The following is a 17,513-nucleotide window of genomic DNA, read 5'->3' as shown; positions in this document are numbered from 1 at the left end:
TACTGTGTAGCTTTCTTTTACTAATGTAATCAATTTATTCAATCGTGTTTCAAAACTTATTCCTAGACAGGTAGCATTTTTCAGACATTCATTCACAAGTAAAATCCTTAAGGTGAAGTTATTTTTTTTTAGCCCTTCCAGATAATATTCATCAAAAAATTATTACCAAGAATTTGCAACTCTATTCGAGACACAATTGATTTTTGTCGGATTCAGAGGCAAGTAAATATCAAAGCATATTTAAATCAGCCTTTTTAAAGAATCTACATAAATTTCTTGTTTTTGATTCATAATTGAATATACAATCAATCAATATCATACATTTTTGATATAATATTTCCTTTGTGAAACATTTATTTTACACACACACATAAAATTTATAATTCTTAGAGAAGCAATTTTTAAAATAAATATTCTGTTAACAACAGACTCCACTTTCAGGTTCACCTTCGATTAAAGTGAGATTTTTGGTTGGCCCTATGCAACCAATTTTGATGCCATCCCATCCTTCTTCAGCTTTTATTTCACCATATTCAACTTTGGTATATATAGCTTTCGCTATGAGCACAAAAGCTTCTTCTACATTTGTGCTCATTTTAGATGATGTTTCAATAAAATTAACACCATGAAAATCAGCAAAAGCTCTGCCTTCTTCAGTAGAAACTTCTCTCGCATTTTCCATATCTGCCTTGCAACCAACTACCTGGATAAATATTAATATAAATATGTTTACTGAGCAATGGTATTTAGTTTCATGTGAACAATATTTACAAAAAAAAACTTATACACATTGCTGGTCATTGAAAATAATCCATCGAAGAACCATCCAACATTGAAATGTGCATAGCATGAATTATCCTTCCAGAAAATTAGCACTTCTATTTGATTAAATCAAGTCATGGTGATGTGAATATGAATTCAGTGGGTGCAATAAGGTTCAAAGAGAAAGGAACTGACTGACGTGAGTCCCCTCCCTTCCCCAGTGAGCAATGATTTTGAATTAACATAAGATAATGTACCGAAGGTTGCTGGTGGTTTTCAACAACAGCTTTGTCACGCCACCAAACAAAAAAAGGCAATTTCTATGTACAGCAATTATGCAACATGCTGTAACATCAAAAACCATAACTCAGAACTGTGGCATGTATGATTAGATGCCCCCTGTAACAAAGAAGTATTTCTTCAAGAAATCTATTGTTACGCTTAGGTTTCACTCTGCTTCACAAGCTTTATTGGCTACAATGGTGGGCAGAACTCTGAAAATAACGGAATGATTACAATCATCATTACAATCATTCTGTTAAGTTTTTTGAGAAATTGAATTTTCTGGATGTTATGCCGAACAAACCGGATTAAAACGTTTGAAGGCCCTAAGCACTTGAATGGTTTTGGTGCTCCCCCGGCCCTAAAAGTATATATTACTCGATATCGAATCTGTAAAGGAAAAAAATACATTATATATATAATTGAAATTTTATACTTCAGAAGTAACTAATCTAAGGCAGAATTATGATTTGAATATTTTTAAACACGGACATAGAAAAATAAAGGGGGAAGAGAGGTAAATCTCTCTTTTCCTCTCTCCTCTCAAAGAGAGGCAAGGAAGAGAGGGGGAAGAGAGGAAACTTGCAAATCATTGATAATATCTCTTGTATCATTTTTGGGACATTTTTGAAAGTGTTTGGAATTTTTCTTTCACATTTCCCAAAAAGACAGACCTTAAATTTTTAGACTTCCAAAATATTTTAAAATCATTTAAAGATATTTTCTCCTATCGACTGCTTGCTAGGATTTCACAAAGTGGTTTCAAACGCAACCACTGAATCTTTTAATGGCCGATATTACATTATTTTTGGTGAACCATAATCATTGGGTACCTGTTCTTTCAGATACATTTCTTTTACTCCTACGGTAGATCGAACTAAAGCATCTTCATACCTATATTCTAGGAGTTCTAAATCATACCACAAAAGGGTGGCTATAGGCTGTGTAGCCTATGCAGAAGCAAAACAGAAAAAAAAAATTTTTATGTAAAATTTCAAACTACGAGCGTACTGGACTGAATGATTCGCAGAGAGAAACCCATATTTTTTTTTTTAAACATCGTGTCTTCACGCATTCCTAAGAGACTCGTAAGATCTGTCCAGGAAATTTGTTAGCGTTAGTAGACATCCAAGAACCGTAATTCGAACCCAGACTCGCACAATGAGAGGCTAGCTCTCTAACCACTGGACTTCCAGGCGACAATTGTTGATGCATTTCAGGGGGTTGATGTTTTCGGGGTTATTTTACTAATGCGACTTAATACGCCTGACAGGCACCGAAACTGTCTCGCACGGGTAATAAAATAATTGACTATAAGATAAAACACCCCTAAAACTATGTAGTCGATCCGCAAATAATTCAAAGATTTGAGCATGTTTTAAGTTCGCATCCTTATTCTGTACAACTTGGCTTAGGCCGGATTACACTATAAAAGTTTAATAAAATACCTTTTACAAAACTTGAAACAAAGAACCAATAAGAGCATCGGTTACATTCACTCCAATGTATAACCTATGCGCTTATTAATTGCATTTTTCAAGTTTTATAAAATAACTTTTATCAAACTTTTATAGTGTTATGCCGGCCTTATACTCTTAAATTTATCATTTTTGTATTGATTTAGCATTGATCATATTAATTGTAGGAATGATAATGATTTGTTTCATTAATGCGTGGGTCTCACCTGGACACAAGCCGAGGACCTCGTGACAAGCAGATCAGTTTATAATTTGCGAGAGTTAGTATGGAAATTGGTAGGCGGGAATTTTTAGCTGGTAGTAAAAATCGGTTTGTCAAAGGGCCCCTCTTCCCACGATGGTGTTAAAATAACTCAAGCTAACTTTATAGAAATTGCACGAAAAATTTCATTCCAAAAATTCAGCATTAACGTGATCTGTTTTTTGCAATATTATCAGTTTTTCTGCATTTATGCCATCATTTTGATGAATACAAATATAACGCCACAACAGACAAAATGCTCAACGAGGTGGCTGATAAAAAGATGCCCATAAAAATATGGATGTCATATTTCAAAAATACAGCAACCCAATTAAAAATGCAATTAACACAAATTATAAACAATATATACACATGATAAAATATTATACAATGCCCATAAAGAATACTTATGGCTGTCTTATTCTAAGAATGGATAGCTTCTCGATTTATCCCAACATGTTTATCGTATTTCTTTTTAAACGTGTCAATTGTGTTACAATTTACTAAGCTATTCCATTTATTAACAACCCTATTAGAGAAAAATTCCCTGCGACACCATAGCCTTGCATTGTCCCTCACCAATCGATACTGGTGTCCCCTTCTAAAAGCAGTCGATTGGCGGTGTACTAAAAGTTCATGGTCCATCCTATCCATCCCATTGAAAATTTTGAACACTTCGATCATATCTCCTCGATACCTGCGTTCATCCAATGTAAACATATTCAAAAAATGAAGTCTTTCTTCATAACTCAGGCCCTGTGTGCCAATAAGGACACGCGTAGCTCTTCTCTGCACCCCTTCAACCAAGTCTATGTCCCTCTGTAGGTATGGTCTCCAAAACCTTACAGCATACTCCATTCCAGGACGAACTAAGCCTCGAAACAGTTGAATATCTTCAACTGTATAACCAATCAATAATTTTAGGATTTTCTGCCGGGTGCTTGATGCTGGAAAAAAATTGTACATAAAAAAAACATTTTGGCAACTTTTTGTAGCGCCTTTTTTCTCTTAATGCATTAAGCACGTGCTTATTTTGCTTAGTGGTTAGTCCAGCCCTGACCAAATATTCTTTATGTTTTAAAGAATTCATCATGTATTCCGCACAATCCCTCCATAAATTCATATTAAATAAGAATTAATTGCTTCTATATTTGATTGAACTTTATTTGTCGAAACACTTTCGATTTGTCCAAAAAGACACCACCAGACACATTTTTCAATTCCTCATCCCTTGCAAGGTGACCTGGCTTTGATTCCCGGAGGAGACGAATCCAATCGCCTTTCTTTCCAAATATTAGTTTCAGCATAACAAAATATCTCTCTTATAATACAAAGTTTCTTGTTTTATTTTTCTTCACAAATCTTGCTTACATCTACAGCATCACAATGACAATAGACTAGATTGATCTTTTACCTTGAATATCACACCTTGAATATTTTAATTGTATTCTATTAATATTTCAAGAAAAAAATTCAAGTTTTCTCTAAGTAATTTAAAAATCTCATTTCCGCAGAACGTAGTACCAGCAAATACACTGCTGGCCACCCAAATTGCAACACCAAGAAAGACAAGAGATATCGCAACAATATTTATTTTGTAGATAACATGTTAACCAAGCATCAAATGATTAAATTTATAGACTTCTGTGAAGTGTGGTTCCTGCCAAAATCAGTAGCAAGAGTAGCCGCCATTGTTGGAGATCACCGCTGCCACACGCCTCGGCATTGATTCAAAGAGACTTTGGATGTGTTCTTGGGGTACAGCAGACCAAGCAGCTTCCACGCGTTGCCAAAGTTGATCTGGTGTGGCAGCTGGGGATGTAATCTGGGTCAATCGCTGAGCAACCATGGACCACATGTTTTCTATCGACGAAAGATCCGGAGAGCGAGCTGGCCAGGGAAGCAATTCAATCTGGCGATTGACCTTTGGACAATGCGTGCCACGTGTGGTCGTGCATTATCCTGTTGAAATATGGCTGTGGGCAAGCCCTGAAGGTAAGGAAGGACAACTGGCTCCAACACCTCGGAGATGTAGCGCTGGCTTTTTAAAGTACCGGCAATGCGTGCTAGAGGAGTGCGAGAGTGATATCCAATACCGCCCCATACCATAATACCCGGTGCAGGACCAGTGTGGCGGTGCATAACGCAGCTGTTCAGCATCCTCTCTCCACGGTGTCTCCAAACTCGAATCCGACCATCGTGGTGTTGCAGACAGAAGCGTGACTCGTCAGTAAAGACAATTTCATTCCATTGTGCCGTCCACATCCTTCTTTCATCGCACCATTGGCGGCGGAGACGTCTGTGGTTCTACGTCAAGGGTAGACGAAGCAATGGAAGTCTTGCGGACAGACCACTCTGCTGTAAACGGCGTCGAATGGTACGCGCAGACACTGGACGATGCGGTACAGACTGAATGTGCTGTGCTATGGTTCGTGATGTGGCTGAGCGATCCGTCACTGCCATACGCCAGTCATCACGTGAAGTGGTGCACCGAGGTGGATGCGATCGAACACGTCGGTCCGTCGTACCCTCCTGCATCCAACGATCACATATCCGCATTACAGTTGTTTGGTTTCGTCCAACACGACTACCGATTTCCCTGAAAGATAATCCACAATCTCGGTAGTCCACTATCCTTCCTCTGCCGAACTCGGATACTTGATCAAAAGATGATCGCTGTTTTCTACGAGGCATAATTGATCGTTTTTTTGAAAAAACCACAAGAAAAACACAATTGCCGTACTTCAAATCGTCGAAATCTCCAAGCCTTAAATAGCGCTTTGAAGTGGCGCCACAGGCGCGCGTGATGTGCGTCTGCGCTGAAATTCTAATCATTTGCATATCTCACCTCCGCTAATACATGTTGTAAATTTCATATTATTTGCATGCTTCCTTCAGGGTGTTGCATTTACGGTGGCCAGCAGTGTAGTATATAATAGAAAAACTAAAAAAAAAATTCAATTGTTACTTGAAAAAATCCAGTTAATGAACATGATCTATTTTTTTCCCTGTGCTTTTCTATAAAAACTCTGTCTACCGCCATAGAAATATAACACATGCATGATCAACCTATCATGCAGATGAAGCCAAGGAAAGTAACGTCATTCAACCTTCACTCGGGGCCAACAAAAAGAGAAGGGCTATGGCCATCACCACCTAGAGATATGGGGGTCTATTCACTACCTCCTATATGCATGTATATAGGAGGTAGTGGTCTATTACGCTCATGTCGTTATGCCCGCGTTTCAAACGTGTTTGCGGTGCATTGTGGGATAGATTTACGTCACCATCGCTAAAGGTTGATTTTTCTCACATCGTTACTAGCGATTTTCGTTATAGTCATCGCTACGTGAAACGTTAACTAACGAGAACCGGAGACCACTCGTTATGTTCGCGTTACGGAAATAAACATGGCCGCTCGCGCGTACATTTTTCGATGGTGAGAGCAACGGAGACAAATTAGTTAGAATTGGAAATTATTCATTAGTTATTAATTTATCAAGTTGTTCATTATAATGAATAATAATTCTCTGAATTACGTTCCTTAATTTAGTAACATGATTCAGAGACAGCATTATCGTTTAAAATGTTATCTGTACACATACTGATTGGAAAAAATTATTCATAGTGGTAAATCGTTACAAATTATTATACTCGGTACAAAGATAAATCACTACACAACGTTTTTTTTTTTTTTTTAATCTTGCATGGAAATGCCTTTATTCTAATCTTAAACTCATCTCAATAGTATAAGAATATTATTTAACTGGCAAATCTCTCTATCGCGATGTTTTCAAGACATTTTGAAATTCGCTCAATATTTTTTTTACATCTCGTTCAAAATCGACGTCAATATATATTTAAACGTCTCCAGATTTTCCCCTTCTTAATTCGTTTAATAACATTGATATTTTGTAATATCAATTAAGTATTGCTACTTTCTGTGCAGTACACAGAAGCGTAATGCAGTAAACACCATTACACACAATACTCTGCGCACTAAAAAAAGTACACTATAAAAAAATCAAAGTAAATTTTATTAATCAACAAATAAATTTTTTCTAATCCTTGAGTGTATTTTCTGATCTGCGTATAAAAAAGATGTCAACAACAGTGTAAATTTGGTGGCACTTCATTTTCATGTGTGAAACAACGAAACCAATTTTCTAATTAATGATGTAAATAAAAGGTTTCTTGTTCTTGACTTAATATCAAGACGGTAGATAAATGTGTTAAAAACATGGTAATATATGATATTTTTGATAGTCGTTTTGGAAATTCATAACATCATTTAACTTCAATAGAAAATCATTTTTTAAACGTAATAATTTAGAAAATTTCCTCGCGCCAGTATCATGTGCGTGCATAGCCTACCTTTTTCTCAAATATTTGATGAAAATAAAAATAATCCGGATGAATTAAAAAAAAATGCAGCTTAGAAAATCAGGGACAACCAACACACACAAACAAATAAAATAATAACGCACGTGCTGCAGCACTCGTTGATAGTGATGATGATTATCAGCAGCGGAGAAAATTATCCGATTGGTCCATCCCTTTCGGAGCTAACGCAACTCTCGGACCACGGAGTTTTTCGTAAAATAGATAACGACATGCCGCGGGTTGCTGAGAAAAATCAAGTTTTTGACGATGGTCGCTGAGATTTGCTGTATCATCTCTGGTAGTAACTTGGGTCCTGATGTAAATAAAAGCACGTGTGCGATGCCCAAAATGATTGGTTGAAGAACATTTCATTTTCTCTTACTGTGCAACACCGCCAAAAATATAGTCCTTTGTGTCCTCATACCATAAAATACCTCATAATTTTTATTTTTTTTTTAAATATTTATTCCATATTATTTTAAAGTTATCTGGAAGACGGAAAAAAAAAAATTTTTAAGATCGGTCACACACACAAAGCGTTTATGCTGCTATGTCTTCAGGGTGGGTGTTGACAGGATACGCCTTTCTCACTCAAACATTACCATCCCCTTTTTAAACGGAAGTTTCATTATATTACACTCATGTCCATAAATTAAGGATAATTCAGTATCACACGGAAATCGAAATCTAAAGTAAAAATTTCACCTGTAGAATTATCACACACATCTGCAAGAATGATATGCGAATTTCAGGAAGCCACCAGATGATGCCGATAGTACGTCACAATGACGAGAGTGTAAGAGGGGGGTATGTAAGGAATGGTGGCAAAGAAGTAAAATTGTTCACAAGAGTTCTGTAAGGCGCTCAGTGCCATAAGCGAATAGTTATGACACAGAGGACGCATGTTGATGATTTTTTACGTGGTAGAATTATCGGCCGCCTGGAATGTGGGCGTACTCAGATGGAAGTATCCGAGGAACTTGGAATTGCCCAAAGTGTCATCTCTAGGCTTTGGCAACGATTCCAAGATAACGGAAATGTCAGTAGACGTTACAGTACAGGTCGCCCCCGAGTTACAACGCCGAATGAAGACCGGTATTTGGCAGTAACTGCCAAAAGAAGCAGACGGAACACAGCATCCGACCTGTCTCGTTAGCTATCTGCAGCCACGGGTACCACAGTTTCAAGGCAAACCGTGTACAGACGTTTGGGAGATATTGGTCTATATGCTCGCAGGCCTGTCAGATGTGTTCCGCTCACGGCAACTCACTGTCGGCAGCGATTAGCCTGGAGCAGAGAACATGCAATGTGAACGTCGTCACAGTGGACTTGTGTGATGTTTTCCGACAAGTCCAGGTTTAGCTTGCAGTCTGATTCACGTCGGACTTTCATATGGAGAACGCCAGGTACCCGTTACCGCCAAGACAACATCACTGAACGACACCGTTACGGTGGTGCAGCATTGCTCGTTTGGGGTGGAATTATACTGGGTTCCAGAACAGATCTGCATGTTCAAACTGGAACCATGAAAGCCCAAATTTATCGGGACATCATTCTGGAACAACATGTACGTTTGTTTAGGGTGCCATGGGCGCAGAATTTGTGTTTATGGATGACAACGCCCGTCCTCACCGAGCAAACATCGTAAACGAATGCCTTGAATCTGAGGATATAACCCGTATGGAATGGCCAGCATTCTCACCTGACTTGAATCCGATAGAGCAGCGGTTTCCAACCGGGGGTACGCGAAAAGAAAATGATAATGGCGGCCGTCCATCTAAAAAAAGAACAAAATAATTAAAAAAGATTAAAAAGAAATTTTAAAAGTAGGTAGAGGTTTTTACTGATATTGTCAGTTGTAATATATTGTCGTTTCCCTATCAATGAAATCTTCTATAACAGACGGGTTGCGTCCGCTGGAAGGTTCGGCCTTCCCTCCTTCCGCCCGTGCCCAACCTATGATCGGAATTCGTGAACTCCTTCCTCTCGGCTCACTTTTCTTCGGCGTTTTAGATTTGTTTATTGACTCATGCCGGGCTGTGCATAAAAGTGAAGAATTAATTCGTCTTGTGTTTAACTTTTGTTGTAGGCGTTTGTATTGAGGCGTGTGCGTGTTAATCCCACAATTTTCCACGTCAGCTTTTCTACCAAACACCTACTACTCACGTGATTTGCGTTATGGATCAGTGGCTAAAAACCAGATTTGTGCGGAAGCGGACTGAAACACCAAAATAAAATACCTTGCATCTGTAAACGTGAAAACATATTTTGAATCTTCCAAAAGGTGTGCAGCCAAAACTATCGAAACAACCTACTACATTAGCTATTGTATTGCGAGACGAGGAAAAAATCACACTATTGGTGAAAAGATGTTGTCAGATGATGTTTGCAGAGGAAAGTGCTCTTATAATGAGTTTAATACAAATACAAATACAACGCCACAACAGACAAAATGCCCAACGAGGTGGCTGATAAAAAGATGCCCATAAAAATATGGTTGTCATATGTTTCAAAAATACAGCAACCCAATTAAAAATGCAATTAACACAAATTACAAACAATATATACACATGATAAAATATTATACAATGCCCATAAAGAATACTTATGGCTGTCTTATTCTAAGAATGGATAGCTTCTCGATTTATCCCAACATGTTTATCGTATTTCTTTTTAAACGTGTCAATTGTGTTACAATTTACTAAGCTATTCCATTTATTAACAACCCTATTAGAGAAAAATTCCCTGCGACACCATAGCCTTGCATTGTCCCTCACCAATCGATACTGGTGTCCCCTTCTAAAAGCAGTCGATTGGCGGTGTACTAAAAGTTCATGGTCCATCCTATCCATCCCATTGAAAATTTTGAACACTTCGATCATATCTCCTCGATACCTGCGTTCATCCAATGTAAACATATTCAAAAAATGAAGTCTTTCTTCATAACTCAAGCCCTGTGTGCCAATAAGGACACGCGTAGCTCTTCTCTGCACCCCTTCAACCAAGTCTATGTCCCTCTGTAGGTATGGTCTCCAAAACCTTACAGCATACTCCATTCCAGGACGAACTAAGCCTCGAAAAAGCGGAAGAATGACTTTAGGAGAACGCGAAGAGACCTTTTTGAAAATGAGACCAAGCATTCTATTCGCTTTTTTGACAACCGCTGAACAATGTTCAGAAAACTTAAGTCGCTCGTCAATGAGAATTCCCAAATCGGTGACTCTAGTTGCATCCGGGATAGTGACACCATTCAACTCGTAAGAGAACCGTGGGTTGTTCGAACCAAAATGAGCGACCATGCACTTATCTACGCTAAACGTCATGCTCCATTCATTTGCCCATGCTGCAATCTTGTTTAAGTTGGTCTGGAGCAACTCCCTATCGCTTTCATTTCCGATTACCCCCATTAGCTTCACATCATCTGCGAATTTGCTAGTAATTCCATCGATACCCTGATCGAGTTTGTCGATAAAAAGTGAAAAAAGTATGGGGCCAAGGACACTTCCCTGAGGAACTCCACTTGTGACGTCTGTCCAACCAGAGAATTCCCCGTTCACCATAACTCGTTGCGACCTATCTCTTAACCACGATTCTATCCAATTCAGCAAGTTGCCCCCTATTCCAATCTCGTGTAAACGCTTCAAGAGTTTGCCATGTTGGACCCGATCGAATGCCTTCTGGAAATCAAGGTAAACAACGTCGACATTTTTGCTCTTACCCAAAGCCTTAGTCACGTAATCATAGAAGCAAAGGAGGTTAGTTACACATGACTTCCCCTTCCTGAACCCATGCTGATTATCCGACAATACATTATTCTCGTCTATCCACTTCACAAACTGCCTTTTGATGATAATTTCCAAAATTTTCGAGAGGGAGCTCGTCAAACTCACTGGACGATAATTAGACACCACTTCTCTACTACCCTTCTTAAATATCGGAACAACGTTAGCCAGTTTCCAATCTCTCGGGACGATACCCTCAGCAACACTACTCCTGTATATCTGTGCGACTGGCCCCAACAATTCATTAGCACCTTCCCAGAGAACCCTGGAATAGATATCATCTGGTCCTGGTGCTTTGCTTGCACATACATTTCTTAGAAGATTTAGGACCTCCACGTCTTCCACTTGAATATCGTTGAGCGTTTTATTACCCCATGCAACACCCGTATATCGAATATCATTATCTCCATTAAAAACCGACGCGAAAAAGTCATTGAAAGCACTACACATGCCTACATTGCTCTCTACTTTTGAGCCTCCTATCGAGAGGGGGCCAACTGTCCCCTTACATCCATTATTGACGTATCGAAAAAATGATTTTGGGTCAGAGCCAATGTTATCTGCCAACCTGCCAAACTCTGACAAATATTTTTTTCCCGTCCAAGTCGACGAAAGTACCGACGGTGCGCAATATTCTGTAATACTTGTAATTGTTAAGTACTTGAAAGAGAAAAGTATATCTTTTTGTCACCCATCGAAGGGGTCGTACGACTGCTAAAGACGTATTTGAAGCAATTAATCATTATTTCCTTAAAAAAAAAATTCAATGGTCAAAATGCATTGTCTCACAACAGATGGAGGAAAATCCACGGAAAGTTGCTACTCAGGCCGTCGTCACAGAAGTCGTTCCTAAAATGAAATGAACTCACTGCACGTCTAGACAGATCCCTGCATCGAAACCGTTGCCTCCAAATTTGCGAAACGTTCTTGATGAAACGGTTAAGGTTGTCAACTTTGTCAAGGTGAATCCTACCAACTACAGGTTGTTTAAATTGTTGTGTGAAGACATGGACATCCTTCAGAACACTTTGCTTTTGCACACCGAAGTTAGGTGGTTGTCCCGGGGTTAAGTCCTGATGTTGCTGTTCGAACTTCGGCCCCAGGTAGCCCTTTTTTTAGGAAGTGTTTGAAACACTTCACGATTTCTTGTCACAAGCTGGGCTAAATTTAACAGTCGGCCACTTGGAAGGATTAAAATCCTCGTTTGAAAAATATTTTTCAGAGCCGGAAATGGGTGAACGGCTTAATTTTTCAAAATCCTTTCAAAGAAGAGTACTTTGAACCGGCTTCATTGTTGATTGCAGAAAAGGAGAAATTGTCCGTATACTTACATAAAAAATATAGAAGCAAATTGTACGCGCTCCGGATTTGAGTTTGTATTTATCCTCTTTTGAGCTTAATTTTTCAAAACTTTGTAATTCAATAGTCTCAAACATCATATTTTTTCCCCCAATCTTTGTGTTAATTTTTTTGCTTACTTCAAAAACAAAAAAAAAGCTAAGTAATGAATTTATTTAATTTAATTCAACATGCACCTTGTTTTGAAGTTTTTCGAATGGTCGAAACAGATTGGGGGGGGGGAGTCTGGAGGATTCAGGGTTGGGGGTGCGCGGAAGGGAACCGAGCCAGCTGGGGGTGCGTGGACTGAAAAAGGGTGGGAACCACTGCGGTAGAGCATGTGTGGGACATGCTTGGCCGACGAGTTGCAGCCCGTCAACCACCTCCTACATGTGTACCGGAACTTCGGAGAGCATTGCTTGCTGAGTGGAGTGATCTTCCCCAAGATCAGATCAATAATTTGATACTCAGCATGCCTAGGCGTTGTACGGACTGTATTTCATCGCATGGGAGACATACAATGTATTAGCCATCATACCAACCAGTGGCGTCGGAGCCGGGGGTGCTGTGGGTGCTCGAGCACCCACGAAAATTTGTAAAACAGGTCCGAGCACCCACAGAATTGATTCAGAAATCGAAATTTCCTATATGGAACTCAAGACGAGCACCCACAGGTTCGAAACACTTCCGACGCTCCTGATACCAACCATGTAATAGTAAGTTTTTGTAAAGGAGATATTTTTTACAATTGCTCCAGGGAGCAAAAATCGTAGTTTTTATGAATGGTATCATACATACACCATCGTTTTTGTTCTTTATCTTTTGTTTAATAAATGGGCTTTATGAATAAGTAACGTTTGTTTTGTTTCTGAACCTTTATTTGCCGGAGCTGGCATTATCCTTAATTTATGGACATGAGTGTATTATTATTCCCATTAGCAAACAGATTTGCTATACACTTGTATACGCTTCTTCAAGAGGTCTTGCAAGAAAAAGAGCTTTCTTCTTTATCGTTTGATGACATAAATGAAATATGCGTGTCTATCTTGTTTGGCAGAGACATTTGAAAATTCGTTTCTTTGCAGCTGCTCTGGACTCCTATAAACAAAGTTGCTGTCAACAAGATTTTTTTCTCACCCACACGCTTTGACGTACACTGGATATGGGTGGGGGGTCACTTATCGTTCCTGGTGAATATACGCATTTCAAAAGAATTCGCACTTCTGCTTGAGCAGCTTGTTGGGATGAAGTAATATTGGTTTCGTCGAAGGCGGCGAGCCGAAGAAGTCTGAGGATTATCACGTAGACATGAAAGTAAAGTTTTGAAAATCTGGTTCGAAAGAGTAATGCTCATTTTTGATTCAGTTAGCCTCATTATGACAGACACTATAGATCCCGTGAGAAAGCCTGGCCTGGGGGCTCATTAAAGATCCCAGTCCAGGGGCTCCTGCTGCTGGATGTTGGGGTCATGGCTCGCACCTACGCACGGATAAAAAACCGAAATTGTCTTGACAAAAAAAGGATATCAACAATAGGTTAAAGAAACGAAATAATGTGGATGACTCTTTCATCAAATTGGAACTTCTACAGCCCGTTGATTATTATGAAATATTTAATTATACAGACCCGCATGAAAAATAAAAAGCGGCAACACAACCGTAAGTTGTTCATAATTTGTTTCACGTTATAATTGGTAGCATATCCGGCCCAGGAAAATCATACGGCGTAAATTAGCTCAGAAATAAAATTGTAAAATTCTGAAGAAAAAAAAGTAATAAGAAAAAATGAAGATTTTTTTTCTCACTATCTGCCGTAAAATAATAAACAACTCGCACAAACTTTTGTAACGACCCCAACCCCCCCAGGCTGTGATCTTTGGCGGGCCCTCAGACCAACCTTTCAACAGCCCTTCTATATATGTAGTAAACTTTTAGCGTAAAAAAATGACAAGAATTGTCGCAGGCAATGTCCGGGCTGGAGCCCTGTCATCCCAACTCTTGGGGAATGTGCCATGATAACGACAGAATACTTTATCGAAATTTTTTTGAGAGATATATACCTCTTTCCATTTTAATTAGTGTTATCAACAGTTTTTATTTCAACAAAATTTGGAGAACAGTGAAAAAAAAAAATTTCCAGGAAAATTCTTCATAACGAATTTACAATCTTGCGTTTGAGGAAAAAACGCACGTGTTCGGAACACATAATGAAGGGGCGGGTAAAATTACAACCAATAGAGATAAAGGATGTGGAGTGATATCAAAAATTGGTACAACGGTTTATTTGCATCAGGACCCAAGTTAGAGCGAATAGAGTATAGTCTGAATGACGCTTATGGCAAGCACTGCAGAGGCCTATCTCTAGGTAGTGATGCTATGGCACTCCGAGCAGAAACGACGATCACATGACCAACTGGGTCCTAGCTTTTGTCCCTGTTCCCCGTGTGCGCCCGTAACATGGCTTTCTTGCAAAACATCCTCTGCAATAGCCAAGTTCTTCCAACTTTGCAGAACATTTCCTGCGATCTTTTGAAGCATATAAATACGCATTCTGTTTGCAAAATATTTTCTGCCCCAAGCAGTTTAAAGAGAAAAAATGATATAACACTTATGTAACGAAATATTAAGCTTCTTCCAAGTCTTTCTACACAAATTTGAATGTCATTTTCCCTCAAATATTGGATAGATCTATTTTCTTCTTACTAGATAATTACTGTATACAAATCTCATGGCCCCACATCCTGGAGCAAGGCTCCTAGGCGATATGGGGGGCCCCCAATGTCAAAGGTTCAGTCGACTGGTCTAATATACGCAATATATTATGCAAAAACCTGTGAATTATAATTTTTCAAAAAAAAAGTCTTAACACTAGAAGAATAAAAACTTTTACCATTAAAATTGGGATAACAAACTGCTGAAAATACACTGCACCGATTTACCTGCTTTTAATAGCTCAGACTTCGTAAACTCTAGAAATAAAGATATCTGGAAAAGAACCATTCAAGTAAATTTTTTCAGGTTCACTAAGTATTATAATCCAATGCATTTTCATAACCCTCAAATGACAATCTATATTCGTCAAACACATACTGAAATAAAGTTTATTTGCATTAGCGATACAAGATGCATTCATATATATATCATAATATCATTTATATATATCATAAATAGTATATAAAGTTTTAAGACAGACCAATAAACACATACATAAAAACCATGGGGCAATATATATATATATATATATATATGTGTGTGTATGTGTAACACATTACCTGTATATATTAAACGATGTGTTTGCCAGGAGAAAACATTTTGGTGTTATTTTCATGGATCTGCCCTGGATGGACATAGGTCCCTTGGGAGATCATACCCTTGTATACAGCTTGTGTGTAGTTCATGTGTTGTGTTGTTTTTGTTATGTTGTTGTATGTAGTTTATTCATACGAATAAACTTTTACTCTCCCAAGATCTATAGCTTAATTCTATGATAGATCTATAGCTTAATTCTATGATAGATCTATAGCTCAATTCTATGATAGATCTATAGCTTAATTCTATGATAGATCTATAGCTTAATTCTATGAAGTAAAATACAACTTTTTACACATTAAAGAAATTTTTTCAACTGCTTATTCACTGTGAAAAAATACTGAAATACGAGAAAAAAAAAATCGGGCAGAAGTGTACAAAATTTTTATTTTTCAATAATTTAATGCATAATTTGTTACAAAGCTGAAGTTTCGCAAGAAACAGAAACCACCAAAGTGTTGAAGCTACCAAATACTACAAATGTAAACAACAATTTTGCAACATAACCCCAGTTGCTCTAATTTTCCTTTAATTTTCCTTAATTTTCCTTTATTTAATAATTCCCCCAAAAACAAACCACTCAATTGGGTTTCTAGATTTTAAAATCATAGAATCCTATCATTTCTGTCTTGAACATGGAGAATATTTATTTTTGTTTATTTTGTGCTGTTTTGCAACCTACTTTGAAAATTTTTCTAAACATGAGTTCGATCAAGTATTTTTGAAAGAAAAAGTTCATTCTAACACTAAATTTTTCTAGAAATAAAATAATTGTGGGAGCATATTTATATCTTAAATCAGCGGTTCTCAACCTGTGCTCCGTTTGCAATTTCTAAGGGCTCCGCAGCGACTCAAGGTAAATAAAATAAATCAGTAAATTTGATAGATAAATTTTAAAAAAAAGATCTACGGGGCTCCGCCATAGAAATTATATATTGAAAAGCAAGTGAAAAAAGGTTGAGAACCACTGTCTTAAATAATGCTCAAAGGAAAACTTATCTTGAAGCAGTTCTGTGTCGTGTCCGGAAAATTCACCGACAACAATTCACCACTAGGAAAATTCACCGCCGAAAAATTCACCGCTAGGAAAATTCACAGACTACCAATCCACCGACAACAGTTCGATGCGAGTCAGTTTGCGAGGGAGTGAGCGAGTGAGTGACCTAATGAGTATGTGAGTGAGCGTGATCACTTACTCACTCACTAGATCATTCACTCACAGATTCAGTAGCTCGCTCACTCACTGACTCAGTAACTCAATCCTCGACTGACTCGAAGATTGAGGTGAATTTTCCTAGCGGTGAATTGCATGGCGGTGAATTTTCCGTAAACCGTTGTGTGTGTTTGGGAATTCCAAATTATTTTCTACTGAAACTACAGATTCTGCTTCATAAGTTCAAAAACCAAATCAAGGTAGTAATAATCTTTCAGGTTGTTTTAATTATTGTATAAAAAATGCACACCAAAATATAGTATCATATTTTAATGTTTATAAGCATAGATGAAAAATACAGCATCCTTTCTAGAAGAGGAAAAAGTCAACTATCCCACTTACTTTCTTTCTGGAATAAACATTACTTACTTGGAATAAAGGGCCTTCAACTCTGAACAAGAAACAGTATCACAAAAATTGCAGATCACCATAAGATCAAGAAATCGACGTGCACGATTCGACACTCACAGGAATAAATCACCACTCGTAATACTTGGACCACTGGAACGAATCTAAAACACATCTGACCATGCCCCAGTCGAAGATAGGGCCAGTGGGGATCTCTTCAATCAATCCACTAATCAGATGACAATGCATTAAGAGACAGCAGGAGAGTCATAGTAACTAAAGCTGTTTAACCCGCACTTGATCACAGGCTCATCAGAAGTATACAGCAACACGTCAGAGATAACAACTACATAGAAGAAACCAGCATGTCTTTCCGAC

The 17,513-nt window shown here is 38.2% G+C and overlaps 1 protein-coding gene across 1 annotated transcript in view; it reads right to left on the bottom strand.

The window, feature by feature from the left end:
* Window positions 1-336: 336 nt before the first annotated feature.
* Rab39 (RAS oncogene family member Rab39) overlaps window positions 337-17,513 on the bottom strand; it is a 141,004-nt gene continuing 123,827 nt past the window's right edge. The window contains exon 3 of the mRNA XM_089239585.1: window positions 337-703. Coding sequence (XP_089095711.1) covers window positions 419-703 — 285 coding nt within the window. The 3' untranslated portion in view covers window positions 337-418. The remainder of the gene's footprint in view (window positions 704-17,513) is intronic.

Source organism: Pholcus phalangioides, unplaced genomic scaffold (genome assembly GCF_987345545.1).
Source record: "Pholcus phalangioides strain wild (caught in Gottingen) unplaced genomic scaffold, Ppha-v1.0 ptg000011l_1, whole genome shotgun sequence".
Taxonomy (NCBI): domain Eukaryota; kingdom Metazoa; phylum Arthropoda; class Arachnida; order Araneae; family Pholcidae; genus Pholcus; species Pholcus phalangioides.
Note: the sequence above shows the minus strand (reverse complement) of the source record. Positions and strands in the feature narration are given on the sequence as shown.